Source organism: Aspergillus lucknowensis (genome assembly GCF_044049455.1).
Source record: "Aspergillus lucknowensis strain CBS 449.75 chromosome Unknown BJX67scaffold_7, whole genome shotgun sequence".
Taxonomy (NCBI): domain Eukaryota; kingdom Fungi; phylum Ascomycota; class Eurotiomycetes; order Eurotiales; family Aspergillaceae; genus Aspergillus; species Aspergillus lucknowensis.
This window is the reverse complement of record NW_027263551.1, coordinates 384077-400419: the sequence shown is the minus strand read 5'-3', so window position 1 is coordinate 400419 and position 16343 is coordinate 384077. Positions and strand designations below refer to the sequence as shown.

General features: G+C 51.7%; 7 protein-coding genes across 7 annotated transcripts; 3 read left to right on the top strand and 4 right to left on the bottom strand.

Annotated features, from left to right (window-relative positions):
- Positions 1–44: 44 nt before the first annotated feature.
- BJX67DRAFT_305101 (signal peptidase complex subunit 2) lies at positions 45–1190 on the top strand. Its single transcript, XM_071027048.1, has 3 exons — positions 45–223; positions 320–618; positions 703–1190. Exons 1-3 carry the CDS (start codon positions 178–180, stop codon positions 997–999), a joined length of 642 nt encoding a protein of 213 aa, XP_070889044.1. The 5' UTR covers positions 45–177; the 3' UTR covers positions 1000–1190.
- Positions 1191–1244: 54 nt separating this feature from the next.
- BJX67DRAFT_346484 (methylenetetrahydrofolate dehydrogenase (NAD(+))) lies at positions 1245–2677 on the bottom strand. The gene is made up of 4 exons (XM_071028423.1): positions 2397–2677; positions 1613–2246; positions 1469–1558; positions 1245–1410 (listed from the first exon to the last, which is right to left on the bottom strand). Exons 1-4 carry the CDS (start codon positions 2591–2593, stop codon positions 1327–1329), a joined length of 1005 nt encoding a protein of 334 aa, XP_070889043.1. The 5' UTR covers positions 2594–2677; the 3' UTR covers positions 1245–1326.
- Positions 2678–2825: 148 nt separating this feature from the next.
- BJX67DRAFT_346479 (F1F0 ATP synthase subunit alpha) lies at positions 2826–6194 on the bottom strand. Its single transcript, XM_071028422.1, has 7 exons — positions 5894–6194; positions 5539–5708; positions 5343–5399; positions 5166–5286; positions 4629–5094; positions 3526–4310; positions 2826–3459 (listed from the first exon to the last, which is right to left on the bottom strand). The coding sequence occupies exons 1-6, from the start codon at positions 5957–5959 to the stop codon at positions 3526–3528; spliced, it is 1665 nt and encodes a 554-aa protein (XP_070889042.1). The 5' UTR covers positions 5960–6194; the 3' UTR covers positions 2826–3459.
- On the bottom strand, positions 6192–7893 carry BJX67DRAFT_346474 (2-hydroxy-palmitic acid dioxygenase MPO1). Its single transcript, XM_071028421.1, has 4 exons — positions 7624–7893; positions 7545–7568; positions 7434–7493; positions 6192–7378 (listed from the first exon to the last, which is right to left on the bottom strand). Exons 1-4 carry the CDS (start codon positions 7654–7656, stop codon positions 6923–6925), a joined length of 573 nt encoding a protein of 190 aa, XP_070889041.1. The 5' UTR covers positions 7657–7893; the 3' UTR covers positions 6192–6922.
- Positions 7894–8007: 114 nt separating this feature from the next.
- BJX67DRAFT_346472 (DNA-directed RNA polymerase II subunit RPB7) lies at positions 8008–9500 on the top strand. The gene is made up of 4 exons (XM_071028420.1): positions 8008–8591; positions 8640–8720; positions 8780–8949; positions 9009–9500. The coding sequence occupies exons 1-4, from the start codon at positions 8343–8345 to the stop codon at positions 9016–9018; spliced, it is 510 nt and encodes a 169-aa protein (XP_070889040.1). The 5' UTR covers positions 8008–8342; the 3' UTR covers positions 9019–9500.
- Positions 9501–9562: 62 nt separating this feature from the next.
- BJX67DRAFT_304704 (uncharacterized protein) lies at positions 9563–12293 on the top strand. Its single transcript, XM_071027040.1, has 2 exons — positions 9563–10321; positions 10389–12293. Exons 1-2 carry the CDS (start codon positions 10013–10015, stop codon positions 11718–11720), a joined length of 1641 nt encoding a protein of 546 aa, XP_070889039.1. The 5' UTR covers positions 9563–10012; the 3' UTR covers positions 11721–12293.
- Positions 12294–12438: 145 nt separating this feature from the next.
- On the bottom strand, positions 12439–16275 carry BJX67DRAFT_304779 (putative RNA interference and gene silencing protein (Qde2)). Its single transcript, XM_071027043.1, has 4 exons — positions 15577–16275; positions 14375–15510; positions 14069–14313; positions 12439–14008 (listed from the first exon to the last, which is right to left on the bottom strand). Exons 1-4 carry the CDS (start codon positions 15834–15836, stop codon positions 12539–12541), a joined length of 3111 nt encoding a protein of 1036 aa, XP_070889038.1. The 5' UTR covers positions 15837–16275; the 3' UTR covers positions 12439–12538.
- Positions 16276–16343: the final 68 nt, after the last annotated feature.

Genomic DNA, 16343 nt, shown 5'->3' with positions numbered 1-16343 from the left:
GCACGGGCAAGGCGGTCATCCTACCGTTTTAGCTCGAAAGAACAGCTCGCCGCAACTCATACTCGGACACTTATCACCTACCTCCAGGACAAATTTTGGCACATTGTTCCTCAATATTTTGTTGGCACCCTAATCGGACTTCCTTTTGTTACTCCTTGAGCAGCTGTACCTCCACAAATGGCTTCGGCAACCGCACCAAAGGTGCCTGTTTACTCACCAAATGGTAATCTCACCCTCCCAGGTCTACAGCATCGTCCGAGTTCAGGCTTGAATATTCTTCCTCCCCTTTCCAAAATTATAAACTAAATATCCAATCTAGACCTCAAGTCAACAACAGACGATGCGCTAGTTCCATACCTAAGCACGCTTCCGCAACCGTATACCTTCAAACAAGACCACTTCAAGACAAATGTCCGCTTTGTCGTGGGCTACAGCGCCGTAGCAATCGCAGGGTTTACGTTTTACGCAGACCGCAAGCTGGGCTGGGAAGCTACGCAGTCGCTATGGGTTATTGCTGCCGTAGCCTCGTACTTCATCTTAAACTCTCTGCTCACTTATTGGATATGGGCGGTTGAGGCGAGCGAAGTCTTTCGAGGGAAGCGCAAGTCGGGTGAGACGGTACGGGCACACCCTAAGTTTCTGGGGGGAGGGAGACGCTATATTTCTATTGCTACGGCATGATGCTAACGCGACGAGGGATAGATTTCGATTCGGTCCTCTGTTAAGAAGCATACGCCGCTTTACAAACTTCATGTTCAGTACAAGTCTGCCTCTGGGAGTGTCCTGGAGGAGAAGGATATTGAAGCACCATTTACGGCTTGGTTCGCTAGGGATGGGACATTTCACGCTGAGCCGTTGCGGCGTTGGCTTGCGAAGGAGATTGAGGTGCTCCGACTGGCGGCGAGGGAGACTGAGAAGAAGACTGGTGGCGTAGCAAGCACCGTGGGAGTGGGCGAGGCTGACAGTCAAGGTGCGAAGGGTGCCAAAAAGCGAAGGTAGTTGGTGAGTTTCATCTTGCTTGCAGTGAATGCGCCAGACTGCCACGCCGGTATGAAAATTGCGAGAATCCAGATTCACTCTCCTTTTTGAAAGCGATAAGTTCTCACTTTGCATCCGGTCCCGGCTGGTTTAATCAATATGGCTTGGGCTTTCTCGATAGTTCCACCTCCATATCATGACTACTTTTTCGCAAATCTAGTCTAGAATATCACCACGTCAAAGGAACTGAAAAACAGTATAAGGAGAATAAGATGTACACTGGGAGAAAAAGTCTATATTTTATTGCGCTTAATAACACATCTGGCTCAAATATCATTCATAACTATATTATGAAGCAGCTTCGAGAGTGCCGGGGCGCTCAGTTGCGGCGGCGGGCTTGATGTCATCCAGTCTCTTGTTCTGGATGAGTCTCTGTAAAGGTAGTGTTAGATACCGCCAACACCAACCGGCCATGCAGGACGGGACTTACCAACAGGTTCCGGAGCAAGACAACGATAGTGACCTTCCCAATCGAAGGCACGAAGATTGAGGCCTTTTGTTTAACCTCTGGTCCGAAATTCTGTTCATCATCGGATAAGCAAGGCTTCAAACACGGATTAGTATGCGATCCTACCTTCTCACTTGAAAAGTTGATGCACACTGCGCCGTCCCTCAGCAGACTTGTGTCAAACTTGTACTTGTGTCCAGGAACTCCGGCGATAACAGTGTCACACAATGGGACAACGTCCTTCAGTTCCTTCCCTTCCATTTCTTCCACCTCGTGCCTTCCTTTCCTCAAGCCCTCGCCCCGAGTAAACTTCTGAATACCAGTGATATCAACACTGTATACACAGGCCCCGTCATTCGCCAAAAGTGCTGCGAGTGGTCGCCCCACAACCTCTGACCGGTTTACCACGCAGATGGTGCGGCCATGAAGTCGGTTTCCGTAGGGAAGAATTGTGTTGTAGATGTTCAAGAATTCCAGGATCTTAATGACCGCAAGCGGGGTACATGGGAGGATACACTTCTGGCGCTTGGTCTCAGGGTCGAGGAAGCGAATGTTCTGATACATGTTGAAGATATAGCGATGGCTGAGCCCTTCGACGTCTTTAGACACGTCGACAATCTGCTGCAGGTACTGGTCTTGTCGGTTGTTGAAGATGGGGTAGTATACGATGATGCCGTCGACATCAGGATCGACATTGGCGGCCAGAATGGCTTCTTCGAGGTTATCACGATGCACTTCGCGGAGCGAGTAGCGGTATCCACTAGGGCAGGAGATAAAACTACGTTAGCTACGAGGTTCTAGTAAAGGACAAATGCCTCCGCCAACGTCGAGTATTGGGAAGGGAAACCGTGACTCAACGATCTGCACAAGGCCAATGGCAAAGTCGAACCAGGTACGAATGGTTGCTCACTTTTCATGACATGTCTTCTCCGTCCATTGCGCATACATCAAGGCTGCGGGGTCGCTGTTGGCGAGGAATCCGACCAAATGAGGCGGCTTTTCCAAGGTCTTCACTCCCTCCAAAACTTCAGCGAGCAGGCCGTTCGCAACATTCTTGGAGAGCATAACCTTACAGGAGGTCGGCGCTGGGTCCGTAGAGGTAGCCATCTATGCGCAGGGGAAGGCGTTTGAGTAGAAAAGATCTGAAAAACAATTTATGTTGTCCCCAATGTCTCCCGCGATAAGTGGAGGGGTCTTGATGAAAATTTGGTCGCCGAAAATCTGTTTCACTTATCGATAAGGTCATCCCGCATTCGGCCAGCCACTCCTGCGGCCGCTGACCTCATGGATTTTCAAGATATGATGGTGCAGTCAATCGTATACATCAATTATACAAGAGCGCTGGGTAGCAGATTCACTGCTAAGGTGCCATGATACCCGAATATTCGCAGGGAAGTGTCGAGCGCAGCTACTTAAGCAGTCAAGCCTCTTAAAACAGACAACGTCTTGTGATGCCAGAATGAGGAGTGATATCTACATTCACCACGAGTCATAATGGGGTGAAGGCTATGTCGAGCATGTAAAGTGTCACATCTACGGTTGTTGGCAGCCAAATGCGCATGTGCCCATAGTATAGAGATGCCGACACAATACGCTGTTCGACCTGGACAAACTCCAGTGTCTAAACTAAAGTATAGAAACAAAGGAAAACATATTCGGACTGCATATATGTAGACCAAGGAACCCTTACCGTAGACCAACCGAGGAGCATGCAACTTCCTTTTCCCATGGACTTGCGAACTCAACCAGTTGTTCTGTCCGATGCAGTCCTTCGCCGCGCAAAAAGCATCTAAACGTACAGGATATTATTTCAGATTTTTAGCCCCATCTCTCGGCCCACCCCTTCTCTTGTTTCGTGGCTACAGATATTCCACGTTATGGTGAGGTACCCGGATTACATCTGGAACCACTGAACCTGAAGCTCCGGTGAACAGAAAACAAAGCAGGGGAGTAAATTGTACAAGCTATCTTGTCTATACACACAGAGTCAGGAGATGGAACAGTACATGGACAAATCAACATCATTGCCTCATGCTCACCTATGCGTTGAAGGACTTGTTGAAGGCGGAGATGACATCCTTCAGCTTAGCCTCAAGTTCCTTGCTGACCTGTCCCTCCTTATCAACAGTTTCCTGGATCTCAGGGTGGTTGCTCTTCAGGTATGCGAGGAAATCAGACTCCCACTGAAGGATCTTGGCGGTAGGGACCGAGTCGAGGTAACCGTTGACACCAGCGAAGATGAGCGGAACCATGTCGGAGACGGCCATGGGGGAGTACTGCTTCTGCTTGAGCAGCTCAGTGAGACGCTCACCACGGTTGAGGGTTTGCTTGGTGGAAGCATCGAGATCGGAACCAAACTGGGCGAAGGCAGCGACCTCACGATATTGAGCCAAGAAAAGCTTCAGGGAACCAGCGACTTGCTTCATGGCCTTCAGCTGAGCGGCGGAACCGACGCGGGACACGGAAAGACCGACGTTAATGGCGGGACGAATACCCTTGTAGAAGAGTTCGGATTCCAAGAAGATTTGGCCGTCGGTAATGGAAATGACATTGGTGGGAATGTAAGCAGACACATCACCACCCTGGGTCTCAATGACGGGGAGCGCAGTGAGAGATCCACCACCGTGCTTATCGTTCATCTTGGCTGCACGCTCGAGGAGACGGGAGTGGAGGTAGAAGACGTCACCGGGGTACGCCTCACGACCAGGGGGGCGACGGAGCAGCAAAGACATCTGACGGTAAGCGACAGCCTGCTTAGAAAGGTCATCGTAGACGATGACGGCGTGGCGGCCATTGTCACGGAACCACTCCCCAATGCTACAACCTGTAATTGAATGTTAGCGTATTGGATGTAGTGCCACGTGGTGATGATGATAAGTGAAATTGCGAGGTGTTGGTTATCGCCTAAGAGCCATCTGGGAACCGAGAGGTTCCCAGATGGCCGCAGCCCTCTTTAGATGCCGGTTGGTTTTGAGACGTTTCTCGAGCTTCGCCTTGCAAGGAGGGTTGAAACAACAGATCCCGCAGCAATACCTCTTTCAAGCATTGAGTTTCGGAACTGATCTTCTGCAACCAAGGGCATCCGAGGCGGGCGGGGATTGGGGAACTTGCGAAAACTCGTCAAAGCGGGGCTCGGACTCACCAGTGAAAGGTGCAAGGTACTGAAGGGGAGCGGCCTCGGAAGCAGTAGCGGCAATGACAACGGAGTACTTCATAGCATCGTTCTCCTCGAGGGTCTTCACGAGCTGAGCGACAGTGGAACGCTTCTGACCAACAGCAACGTAGATGCAGTACAGCTTCTTGCTCTCGTCGCCAGAGGAGTTCCAACGCTTCTGGTTGAGGATCGCATCGAGGGCGACAGCAGTCTTACCAGTCTGACGGTCACCAATGATCAACTCACGCTGACCACGGCCAATGGGCACCATGGAGTCGACACACTTCAGGCCAGTCTGGACAGGCTGGTTGACGGAACGACGGGGTAAAATACCAGGAGCCTTGAGCTGAGCACGGCTCTTGGTGGTAGCGTTGATGGGGCCTTTGCCATCAATTGGATTACCGAGCGCATCAACAACGCGGCCGAGTAACTCAGGGCCGACGGGGACATCGACCTATTTGAGTTGTAAGCATTTTGACGGACAGTCCGAGTAAACATTAGTGATATCAAATTGAGATGACATACGATCTCTCCGGTACGCTTAACAGTCTCACCCTCCTTGACAAGACGGTCGGAACCGAACAGCACAACACCGACCTGGCCGGCTTCGAGGTTCATGCACATGCCCTTAACGCCAGAGGCGAACCTGTTGTTGCGTTAGTTGAGATTTAGCGCTAAAAGAGATTACATCAGAATACATACTCGACCAGTTCCTCAGCCTGGACATTGGTCATACCATGGACACGCGCGATACCGTCACTATTCAGTAAATCACAGGTTAGTCAATTGCACAATGAATATTACGGCGATGGCAATGTATTTTCCGGCAATTTTCGAAGGTTTCAGCGACAATGCAGCCGATACCAAATTTTTCCGAACAGCAAAGGCGATCACGTACCCAACGGAGAGGACACGTCCGGTCTCAGCAAGACCAGATTCCTCCTGAACACCACGGATTCTCTGTTCAAGGATGGAAGAAACCTCGGTGGGCGAAGCCTTGGCCTCAGCAGCGTAGGTACGGACCTGCTTCGAAGCAGCAGAGAGGGGGCCGGGAACAGCCGCGCGAACCTGTTGACCGGAAGCAAAATTTGTTAGCACTGCGGCAGGGCAATCACAACAAGTCGACGTGACATTAAACTGAGTGCGCCCTCGAGAGATGCGATTGACGTTCCGATTGAGATAAGTTTCGGATGGGAAATGGCCAAATTGCGTCGTTGTCGTTGACGGTCGACCGGCAGGGACATGGGACTCACCATTCTGCCAGTGGCAGTGGCAGCCGCAACGGTGCGGCTAGACTGCCGCAAAGCGTTCCTGAACATTGTGAAAAGAGTTCAGAGTGGTGGGAGAGAGGCTTCTCGGAGGAGAGATGTAATTGGGGGAAGAGGTGAGAGGAGAGGAGGAGTGTGGATGGATGGAAGGAGAGCTTTGTCGTCGGGGTTGGGAGGATTCTCAGGACTGGGACTAAGCCTCCGAACCCGCCCTAGTGCGCTCACGGGACACCCCAAGTAAAACACTGCCCGCGGGTCAAGTTCTGATACCACCGCAGAACACATTTTATCCAATTGACTCTTGCTCCAAGTTGCATTTAAACACCATTATTGACTCGTCTTTATATACAATTATCATGAAGAGTTGTGGTGCTTCAATGGCTGGTCGGTTGGTGCCGCGGGACGACCAGCGAAGCCGTTCGTTCCCTTTTGGTCACCGTGTTTTGTATTTTCGGGTCTCCGGAAATTCATCGTAACGGAGTTAGTCATCAATCCACCTTGTTGCTGCATGACAACACCACAACCATGAACTTGGAACACTCAACGTGGCACCTGCTCCGGGGAAACAGACTTGGAGTATTATTCGACATCTTGAATACCGTCGAGAAGCTCTGTTGGTGAGAAGGGGCAGGGCACGTGCTCGTAATTCTCACATTTGGCGGCAGTGTCGCGCCTCATCCCCGCCCCCCACGGTCCCAAGCTTCCAAAAGTTGGAGCTTCGTTAAGAAGGTTTACATCAACTTCACTGTTGTAGTAAGACTATCGACAAGATACTGCCACTCAAGATGGACTGTCTGTATTCAACGCGGTTCAAAAAGCCAGCAACAACGCAAGCCCAAGCAGCAATCAACTTGAAGCCGGCAGACAAGATAATCCCACTCAACGCTGGAAGGATACAGGGAATACGAACGCTACACACGAATGGCCTATTCATAACATGGTCGTAATCATAGTTGCACCAAACCGGGCCTGTAACAATTAAACTCATGAGCCTTCCATCAACTGGGCCCTTCGTCACTTCGCGGCCTTCTCGTTCTTCTTCTCTTTAAACTCGGCTATCTCCTTCTCCACGTTTGCATCGTATCGCGCCTTCAATTCGGGCCGATAGCCGAAAAAGAAGAGAATCTCCATCCAGACGAAAAGAGGGGCGAGGAGCAGAGCCTGAACCAGGTTGTCCAACAAAGCTGGGGCACGACCTTCGAAGGCACCATGGCCAACGAATTGCAACAGCCACGAGATAACATGGACACCACCGAACCAGTAGTTGGCCGTCATCCCATACGTAGCCAGAAGGTGATTTCCAAATGCCGCGCCACCGATTAAGAGAGGTGCGATGAGAGCCCCTGCGACAGGCTCCAATAGAATGTAAAATGTGGCATATACGAAGGCTGCGATCGTTCCGAGATTCGCGGGTAGGTATTCGAACTGGAGGGCTTCAGGGAGCTTGAAAAGAACGGGCGAGTTCGAGCCCTAACATCCCATTAGAACAGTCCTGACTTATCTAGCGCAACGACTCGAAACGTACCATGGCGATTCCAGTAAAGAGGAGTATTGGCACACATGTGATATGGATTGCGACGTTTACCTAAAGCGCAATGAGCGGATTTGTTATTGTAATCCCGAGAAAAAGACGAACTGGATTGTTATGGTACGCGCCATACTACAGACGTAAGCAAGTCTCCTCAGTCCAAGAGGATACCACATCCGCGACTTACGAAAAGAAGCTGTTTTTCCAGATTCAACGCCATCTTGAGACCGTCAGGAGAGGTAGTTCGAGGCAGACGAAACAGATTAAACGGAAGATTGAGGGAAGAGTTGAATCCCTGCAGAGAGAATGCTGGCTTGGAGGGTGCAAGTCATCATTGAGCTGCTCCAAGAGAATGTTCCGTTCGAGGTAGATGAGATCATGTGCAAACCGAGGTCTTGCTTGCATTGGGTGATCCAGGTATTTCCGTGACAATACTTACGCCTAATTCCTCTGTTCATTGCATATTATTGGCATACCGTATTGAAATCTGCTGACTTCCAACACTTGAGATCATGTGACCTTCTCCAGCTCTTGCACCAGCTTCATTGCGAGGTATTCCCGCTCTTCAACGGCGAGTCACTGTCTTGAAGAGCTTCGGCCGATATAATATCCTCGCCTGCACTCATTTTTTGCAATCTTCTTTAATATTTTCCTCTTTTTCGTTTTGCGAGCCGTCATGAGCTCCTAATTTATCAGTCGTTCCATCCTCACTACAGAAATAGCAGTCGTTTCGTCGACCACGAAGCACTGCACCCACAGGAGCATTGCCTTAGTCTGCGCTTTTGAGGCCTCTTCTTCGGGAGGCACTACTCAATCCGCTACTGGACACCGAACCATCGCGACGAGCCGCCAACCTCCAGTACCGGGGAACCACCCTGCGCCAGATTAGTTGAAGGAGCACACACGATGTTTTTCCTCAAAGAGGAGACCAAGGTCATTACATTACACCCTTCTTACTTCGGACCAAATGTGCGAGAGTACCTCATCAACCGATTAAATGAGGAAGAGGAAGGACGATGTACGGGAGATCACTTTGTGATATGTGTAATGGACATGGTGGACATTGGTGAAGGGAGAGTGCTCCCCAGCAACGGACAAGCCGAGTATACCATCAAGTATCGAGCGATCATCTGGAAACCCTTTAGGGGAGAGACGGTTGGTACTCAAGCAAGACAACCACGGACTGTCTAATCCACTTTCCAGGTCGATGCTATTGTCACCTCTGTGAAGCCTACAGGGATCTTCACCCTGGCCGGTCCGTTGTCGGTCTTCATTGCGCGTAAAGTACATTTGTCTTGGTGTCTGCCTTGCCGTTGTGTCCTAAATACTAATGGCTCGTCAAGAACATCCCCTCTGATATCAAATGGGAGCCCAACACAGTGCCACCGCAGTATACCAACCACGCGGACCAGGTCTTTGAGAAAGGTACCAGCCTACGACTCAAGATTCTTGGAGTCAAGCCGGATGTGGCCGCGATCAATGCGATTGGGACCATAAAGGAAGATTACCTAGGGTAGGCCACAGTTTGCACGATAGCTCGATCAGTACTAATGCGCGATCCATCTCCCGCAGGGCGCTGTAACATCAGCCCAGCAAGTTGATGACGGTTACGACGATCACAACGAGATTTACCGCCGACGAGCGCTTCAGCCTCTATCTACCGCACATAACAAGCGCATCAAACCGCAGGGGCTGGCTAAAGTTGCTCGCCAGTAGTAACACTGGAGTTTCACCAAGGAGGATGATATCAGGGAGGAGAAATCTCACGCTCTCTCCTTTTCCAACCTGTGCGACAAGCGGAAGCCGCTCATTGCAACAAAAGCAATATTGCGTTAGAACGGCCCAGGATCGCTTGCGCACACGGCGGGACGAAGAAGCCAGTCCTAAATAATCCCATATTGTGCCCAATATACTGAGAAACAACGAGCCTCGAGACAAGAGGGAACCAAAGCATGTCACATAGAACATAATAATCAATCCATAGATGTTTGTCCTCGCGGATTTGCTTCTTGTTGCCCGAGAGACGTGGCTTGGGACGGGCGTTGAGTGGTGAAACGCTGGTGCGTCCGGCGCATGTGGGAATCCCCAGTCCTGGGCTCCTTGGCCGTTATTTGCGTAATTACCACGCGGAGGACAGGCTTCATTCGGATGTTGACTGTTATTATTTGTCTTATTATGATTGACCTGGTCGAGACAGCGTCGAATGTCTTGTCCACCCACAGCCGAAGAATCGACGTATTCCCCCGTCGCAAAAGTCCTCCTTCCTCGCCGTTGTCATCAACCACAGTTCAAGGAAGCCAGAGACCATACGGGATTCCAGGCCTTGTCTTCGTCCACTGTCGCGGTTCCCGCATTCTTGCCTTCTTCCCCCTTCCGTGTCCGCCAGAGTCAACACTCCATCGCATCAAAATCATTGCCGTTGCGACGACGCCTTTTCTCCGTCGACGCCCTTGAACCGTGGTTCGTGTCTTCCACAACCAAACAATCGGCTCTGCTCCAAAGGTTGACCTCCCAAACACACTCTCCTTTATTTACTTTTACTTCTTCGATCCCCATATCCGCCCCTTGATTTCGCAATGTCTTTGAAGGACTTGTACCAGAGGTTTCTGGCTGACCCCAGGTCGGCTCCTCTGGCCCCTGACGTCTCTCTGATCTACATCACCTCCACCACCGAACTGAAGGGGGCCGAAGCCGTGCTGAAGCACCTCACCAAACAGCAACACATCCTCAAGATCAATTCGCAAGTCGTCATTGATACCATCCAAGGGTCCAACTCTCTATCCCTGGACGTCGAGACCGACGTTCAGTTTGTGACCGGGGGGGGAGCGTTTCTCCCCAATCTGGACGAGACTTTCCTGCTTGATCGCGTCGCAAAGTTCCCCGCGGTAGGCTCGCCCATTATTTCGCTCGAAATTCTCCGACCGTGACTAATGCCGTTGATCGCTCCTGCAGATCCATATCGTTCGCTTCAACTCCCAGAATGAAATCCAAAGCGTCAGAATCTACTGGGACCAGGCTTCCCTCCTGAAGCAAGTTGAGGTCATTGGAAACCGCGCGCGAAACTGGCCTGTTTGCGATGCAGATAAGCAAACTCGACTGATCAAACTGGCCTCCGCCTCCGCTCCAGCCGACAGTGCTCCGGTCCCAGTATCTCAGCCAGAGCCCGCATCCACTGCGAAGGACGACGTTCCACGAGCGCCACCTTCACCAGGCAAGAAGCACATCAAGGACCCATACGCGGCCGACTCGCTGTTTGACCTGCTCTCGCCCGCCAAAGAGGATGGTCAACCTGTTCACCCTCGCGCCCCCGCCTCTGCAAAGCCGCCGCCTCGTGAATACAATGAGCTCTTTGTGGGTGAGGAGGAGAATGAAGCGCCTGACGCGACCCCCTCACGGCCCCGCGCTGTCGCCCCAAAAGTCGGCGCAGGCAAGAACTACCGCCCGTCTCGTATCTTTGATACCGATGAGGTTAAAGACCTGCAAGAGGCAGCCGCAGTGGCCCCCAAAATTGGTGCCGGCAAGAACTTTCGCCCGTCTCGCATCTTCGATAACGACGAGCCGGTCGCCCGCGAGAAGTCGGAACAAATCGCCTATCGCGCGAATACAAAACGGTTCGAGCACTTCGAACTCGGCGGAGACAATGGCAATCGCGAGATCAAACCCAGCGCCTCGCGCCCCCATTCTCGCCACATTAGCCACTGGGATTTCCAAGACTTTGAAACACCTGAACGACCTCAACGAAAGCCACGCGGCCAGGAGGTCCGTCATTTCGGCTGGAGCGACGATGAGGCCGATCAGGACTCACCACCTGCCAAACCTCGCGTTGTGCAGCCCAGGCGCGATGCGGAAACTCATTTCGAGCTGAAGGACGACGACGAAGAACAACACGACGCTCGTATCATTCGGTCTTATCAAAACCAGGGTTTAGGTCTTTATAAGGACACCCTATACGCCGAGGCGGATGATGTGGGCGCAGAGCAAGGCGCCAAGTCCCACGCAAGCAAGGAGCGCCCTCTCTCCGTTGTTCACAACGGTCCCAACCGTCAGAAAGACTTTGGAAGCCACTGGGAGGTTACGGATGAGCCCCAACCGGCGAACGACAATGTCAATCACGAGAACAAGAAGCCCACTGCTACCACAGATCGACTGAAGGCCGTCAAGATGCTAGAGGCTTCATGGGATACATACGATCAGTCTCCAGAGCCCAGCAAAACGGGACCCCCTCCACAACGTCGGGCATTGCGCAACGTCAACCAGAGGAGTTGGGGGTTCGATGACGAATAAAGCATCGACCAGAATTAAACACAAGGAACCAGGACCATAATGAACTCGAAACAGGAAAAGCGAAAAAGGCAAAAAAAATACCCTAGCAAATACTAAACGGCTTATTGGTCAACGCCTGCATGGATCGATGACATGACGACCATGGATATGTTTCTTTTTCTTCTGAGCTGTCTATGTTTTCTGTACATTTTACGAGGACAATATTTTCTTCTGTGTCGACCACCGCGTCAGTCTATTTTCCCATGTCCAGCCTTGTCCAGCCTCGAAGCTCGAGTCACTCCCTGGCGCCATACGTCTCTCTTTTATGACTTCTATTTTGTTACCCTTTAAGGCGTCCTTCTAGTGGCAATGTCATAACCAGTGTCTATATATGAGTATTTGTGACAACATGTTCCACGCTCCCTCCCGCCAGTATGCCCGGATAAGTCATTAATATACCACTAGTGCAAGTCGAATTCTCAAATCTGAATTAAAACAGCCTACGCCGTTGAATACTGTTACAATGGTCGCTATAGCGGACTCTATTCGTCCATTCGTTTTGTTTTGTTCCTTCCATAAGGACGCAAATGAAGGATGGGCGGGTTGAAGAGTTATATATCTCAGCAGGGTTGAAAGCATTTCATTCTGATATCTACGAGCCTAACTACCAAATTCATAACAAAAATCGTCCAGTAAATCCGAAACGCATATTGAACTCTCATCACGATAATGAAAAAAGATCTGGACTTATTTGTGATACATATCCACAATATATCAAGATCCAAGGCGGCGATCGAGAACCAAGAATCGGGGGCGATGGCGGCACTGGTGAGAGTGATTTAAATGTAGAACATTGTATCAGCGACATTGGGGTGAATCCTGACATCCGAGTTATCGACTGCAATACTCTGTCCACCACCTGTGAGTACACTCCCGCTCGGGGTAACAGGATCGAACGCACGAGAGAGGTAGCACCGCGCTCTTGTGCAGACCAGATCAGCGTAGTAGGCCGGTGGACAAATACTCACGGCCTTGGTGGCCCGTCCGAAGAGGTAGCACATGTGATGCGTCATTGCTTCGAGGATGTCGGCGGTGTTTTCGTAGGGCGGGGACGGCTTGAGCTTGAGGAAGATCTCATCCCACACGGTATAGTAGTGTGCTGGTCTGGCGGTTCCCTTGAGTGCCGTGTGGGCTTGCAGGTAGAAGTCCCAGTTTCTGGCCTCGGTGACGCCGCGGTCGACGACTGTGCCGTTGACGGGGTTGTTCGAGCGGTCGGAGTCCTCCTGCCGGGTTGGATAGAACCTCGTGTGGTGCCGTTTTCCGACGATGATGATGGAGAACTTGGGGAGGTTTTTCTTGGTCTCAGAGGCTGGGTAAATATCTCGACAGGCGGATTTGAGGAGGGGCAGTTCCTCCGCCGTGACTTTGTCGTATTGGCCCTCTGAGACGCCGTCGCGGTAGACGATGATATTCTCCGGATATGTGTTTTTATGGGACGCAGCCCAGCGACGTAGGTGCGCCTTGAGCATGGAGCCAAGGTCCTCAACCATCTCGTTGCGGGATTTGGATTGCACCCGGATTTCGGCAGGCCACTGGCCGAGCGAGGAGTCAATGGAGGCGACCATGCCCGCGACGCTGGGGGCGCCTGCTGCCGAGCCAGGGGAGGGATGGGTGACATCTATACCGACGAGCATTGTCTTCCCGCCGCTGATGATGCCGAGTTCCGTCGGCTTGAGGAGTTGGTTAATACCGCCGAGCTTGAGGTTGAACTTGAGGCCAACGTTGGCGAAGTATTGGTCCTTGCATTCTTTGAAGCGCTCGGCGAGGACGTTGATATTGCGGACACCATGGCGGATGTCGCATGCTTGCTTGACGCAGTTATAGATTTCAGTGTCGTTAAAAGGGAGGATCGTCAGTATGAGGGATGGTTTATGCATGCCCATGAGGCCGGCGATTGCGGCATTGATATCCTCCTCATAGGTTTTGCGCTCCAATATGACCCGTGTTCCACGCTTGGGAAGTTGTGCGTCTACTCCGACCTCGTTGAGCTTGGCCGTAAATAGCTTGAGACAGTTGTTCAGGTCTTCAGGGCTGTTGAAGTGTTGTCTGCTGCCGGCTATGAGGACCCAGGTCCAGTTGGAGAGCTTTGACGATGTGGAGAATCTGATCGATTTCATGTTCCAACTCCCACCGATGGGGGCGATTTGCTTCTGCTTCGATTTGTTATCCTTGTAATAGATATTTGGCGCTGCGAGAACACGCCCTGGGACTGTAATCAGGTTGGGGCTTGTTTGGACACCGAAGTCCACCTGTTTAGGTTAGAACTTGAGCCTGATTCGTCTTCCCAATGCAAAAATTGATACACATACCAGAGTAGGATTGGCAGGGTCACCGATCCCAATTGTTTCTGTTCCTTTGTTGACAATCGATAGAGCATTCTGTGCAGGGCCCCGAACAGCAAATTTGAGCATTTCCCGTGTCTGGTTGGGTGTGAGCTTTGCCTTGGCTGGTTGCCCAGGCTCAACCATACAGACTTCCATTGGGAGGTAGGATGGCTGTTCTCTTGTCCCAACATTGACGACCGGCAGATCCGGATCTACTTTGATAGCGTAGTCTTCAATGGCGGCTGTTAGTTCTGTCGCACGTGTTTGGCGAGCTGACAATAGAACACTTACTCTCCTTGAAAAAGCTCTCTACGCTAATATACCTCCCGGCGGCATCCGGGCCTGCCTTCGGCGCCTTCTTGCCCTTCTTGCCCTTCTGTGTTGGAGGCCCAGTTTGTTGCGCTGACTGGCCGGGAGCTTCGAGAAAGAACTCGACACCTGCAGGACCTGCCCCCATATTCTTGACCTTTGGTGGCTTAGGGAGCGACCTTCCATCGTGGGGTGTCGCAAGATCAATAATTGTCTTCATCCTGGGGATCACCTGCCCGTTCTTGTTCTTCCTCTCAATATGCGTCACGCGAACTCTAAGCTTAGAGAGGAATTTGCGGAGAGGGTTGATGTCGGAGGGGTGTGAGAGCCGGAACTCACCGATGACCTGTTTCAGTGGTCCTTCCTGGTAGCAGGCGATATATTTGACCTGAACATTGACCAGGATGCGTGCCGTCGCAGCACGGACACTGACAACGTATCCCCGCAGAGCTTCGAGACCAAGGCCCAGATTGAACTTCTCCGCCAGCGTGTCGTGTATTGCATAGTGCTTATTGGCACCAAGCGAAGCAATAGCGCCGGCGGATTTCGGATAATGCCCAATAGCAATGTTGAGTGCCTGCAATATGTAATCTTTGCTTTCAAACATGGCGGCAGCATCAGAGGAAGTCAGGTAATTCAGAAGCTCAGCAGGGTCAAGCCGACCAGTATATTGGCAGATCACCCGGTAGACCTCCGGGCTCTCTGGGTACTCGTCCTCATACTCACCCCGGTATCGGACATCGAAGGTGACTGGCACTTGGTCCTGATCTAAAACCTTCAAATGCGATATCAGAGTGGACCGGTAATCAGTCACAATGCTCCGCCGAAGCTGTGGAAAATGTTCCTTCAGTAAGAGGCGGATAATCTGCTTTGATTTCTTGACTCCAGGTGACTTGCGGGATCGGCCACCGTCGATGTCGATGTGATAACGATACAGCCCTTTTCCAACGGACTTCAGTTCAAAGTAATTGGCAAAGAGCTGAACCTCTTTCCCTTGGGTGCCATATCCCGGGCGCTCAGGGTATCCTATGGACTTTTCTTTCTTAATGAGAGCGGCTGCTAGGGTATCCTCCTTCTGCGCGACTTTCGCGCTCGGTGACGGAGCGCCTCCAGGCGGGCTAGTTGTCAAGGAAGCGCGATTTAGTGAACGTGAAAGTCAGGATAGGCTTGAGGAAACAACATACGAGTAGATCGCAGGGCCCTGGTCAAAGAAACCTCCTCCTCGCCCTCCTCGCCCTCCACCACGGCTGCCGCGACCTCTGAAACTTCCAGAGTCACCACCGCGAGCTGGACGGAATGGAAGGTCAGCGGACGAGCCATGGCCTCCACCACTATCACCACCTCCACGTCCTCTCCCACCTCCTCGTCCTCTGCCTGCACCTGGTCCTCTCCCCCGATCAGAGCCCCTTCCGCGTTGGCCGCCCCGGTCCCCTGCGTTCGACATGGTCGGAGCAGGAAGATAAGAGCAAGCAGCGGATAGGGGAGTGCTTGTTGAAGCTCAAGAACGGCGTTGAAATATAATGGTGTAATGATACACCGGAAAACTAAGAGGCGAGTTTAGAAAACGTGGAGAAGGAGAGCAACTGGGAGGCGCTGGCTGTTGGGCGAATCTTATACACGCAGCCTCCCCCACCAGAACATTCGAAATTCAAGAGAAAAACGAGCCATTGCGCAAATTTATTTTCATGCATGATGTGTTTGAGTTGGCGGGAACCTGAGACTCACGCAGGATAATAATTGGTTAAGCTGTCTTTGTTGCCTTCACTGTTGCATGGGGTTCAACTGGTCTCTCTGATTCATAGGCTGGAGATGTTTGACGAGACGCCTGTCCCGAAGGGATTCTACGTGAGGCGCCAAAAGGAATTATTGGGTGTGAGAGAGACTTGACGGATGGAAGTATCCCCAAGGCTGATTCTGTCCCCTGAAGACGGAGAGCGAGGAGGAGAGAGGG

What these genes read in the sequence shown, in the direction of transcription:
- BJX67DRAFT_346472 (XM_071028420.1), top strand. Translation starts at nt 8,343, where the DNA reads ATGTTTTTCCTCAAAGAGGAGACCAAGGTCATTACATTACACCCTTCT. An exon ending in AACCCTTTAGGGGAGAGACG is followed by an intron (nt 8,592 to 8,639) that starts GTTGGTACTCAA and finishes TCCACTTTCCAG; the next exon opens with GTCGATGCTATTGTCACCTC. An exon ending in CGGTCTTCATTGCGCGTAAA is followed by an intron (nt 8,721 to 8,779) that starts GTACATTTGTCT and finishes TGGCTCGTCAAG; the next exon opens with AACATCCCCTCTGATATCAA.
- BJX67DRAFT_346479 (XM_071028422.1), bottom strand. Translation starts at nt 5,959, where the DNA reads ATGTTCAGGAACGCTTTGCGGCAGTCTAGCCGCACCGTTGCGGCTGCC. An exon ending in GGACGTGTCCTCTCCGTTGG is followed by an intron (nt 5,400 to 5,538) that starts GTACGTGATCGC and finishes TTTACTGAATAG; the next exon opens with TGACGGTATCGCGCGTGTCC. An exon ending in CAGGCTGAGGAACTGGTCGA is followed by an intron (nt 5,287 to 5,342) that starts GTATGTATTCTG and finishes ACGCAACAACAG; the next exon opens with GTTCGCCTCTGGCGTTAAGG.
- BJX67DRAFT_304779 (XM_071027043.1), bottom strand. Translation starts at nt 15,836, where the DNA reads ATGTCGAACGCAGGGGACCGGGGCGGCCAACGCGGAAGGGGCTCTGAT. An exon ending in CAGGGCCCTGCGATCTACTC is followed by an intron (nt 15,511 to 15,576) that starts GTATGTTGTTTC and finishes CTTGACAACTAG; the next exon opens with CCCGCCTGGAGGCGCTCCGT. An exon ending in AGAGAGCTTTTTCAAGGAGA is followed by an intron (nt 14,314 to 14,374) that starts GTAAGTGTTCTA and finishes CCGCCATTGAAG; the next exon opens with ACTACGCTATCAAAGTAGAT.
- BJX67DRAFT_346484 (XM_071028423.1), bottom strand. Translation starts at nt 2,593, where the DNA reads ATGGCTACCTCTACGGACCCAGCGCCGACCTCCTGTAAGGTTATGCTC. An exon ending in TCAACTTTTCAAGTGAGAAG is followed by an intron (nt 1,559 to 1,612) that starts GTAGGATCGCAT and finishes GATGATGAACAG; the next exon opens with AATTTCGGACCAGAGGTTAA. An exon ending in TCTTGCTCCGGAACCTGTTG is followed by an intron (nt 1,411 to 1,468) that starts GTAAGTCCCGTC and finishes CTACCTTTACAG; the next exon opens with AGACTCATCCAGAACAAGAG.
- BJX67DRAFT_346474 (XM_071028421.1), bottom strand. Translation starts at nt 7,656, where the DNA reads ATGGCGTTGAATCTGGAAAAACAGCTTCTTTTC. An exon ending in TGGAAAAACAGCTTCTTTTC is followed by an intron (nt 7,569 to 7,623) that starts GTAAGTCGCGGA and finishes TTACGTCTGTAG; the next exon opens with TATGGCGCGTACCATAACAA. An exon ending in TCTTTACTGGAATCGCCATG is followed by an intron (nt 7,379 to 7,433) that starts GTACGTTTCGAG and finishes ATGGGATGTTAG; the next exon opens with GGCTCGAACTCGCCCGTTCT.
- BJX67DRAFT_305101 (XM_071027048.1), top strand. Translation starts at nt 178, where the DNA reads ATGGCTTCGGCAACCGCACCAAAGGTGCCTGTTTACTCACCAAATG. An exon ending in GCCTGTTTACTCACCAAATG is followed by an intron (nt 224 to 319) that starts GTAATCTCACCC and finishes TATCCAATCTAG; the next exon opens with ACCTCAAGTCAACAACAGAC. An exon ending in AGCGCAAGTCGGGTGAGACG is followed by an intron (nt 619 to 702) that starts GTACGGGCACAC and finishes GACGAGGGATAG; the next exon opens with ATTTCGATTCGGTCCTCTGT.
- BJX67DRAFT_304704 (XM_071027040.1), top strand. Translation starts at nt 10,013, where the DNA reads ATGTCTTTGAAGGACTTGTACCAGAGGTTTCTGGCTGACCCCAGGTCG. An exon ending in GCGTCGCAAAGTTCCCCGCG is followed by an intron (nt 10,322 to 10,388) that starts GTAGGCTCGCCC and finishes TCGCTCCTGCAG; the next exon opens with ATCCATATCGTTCGCTTCAA.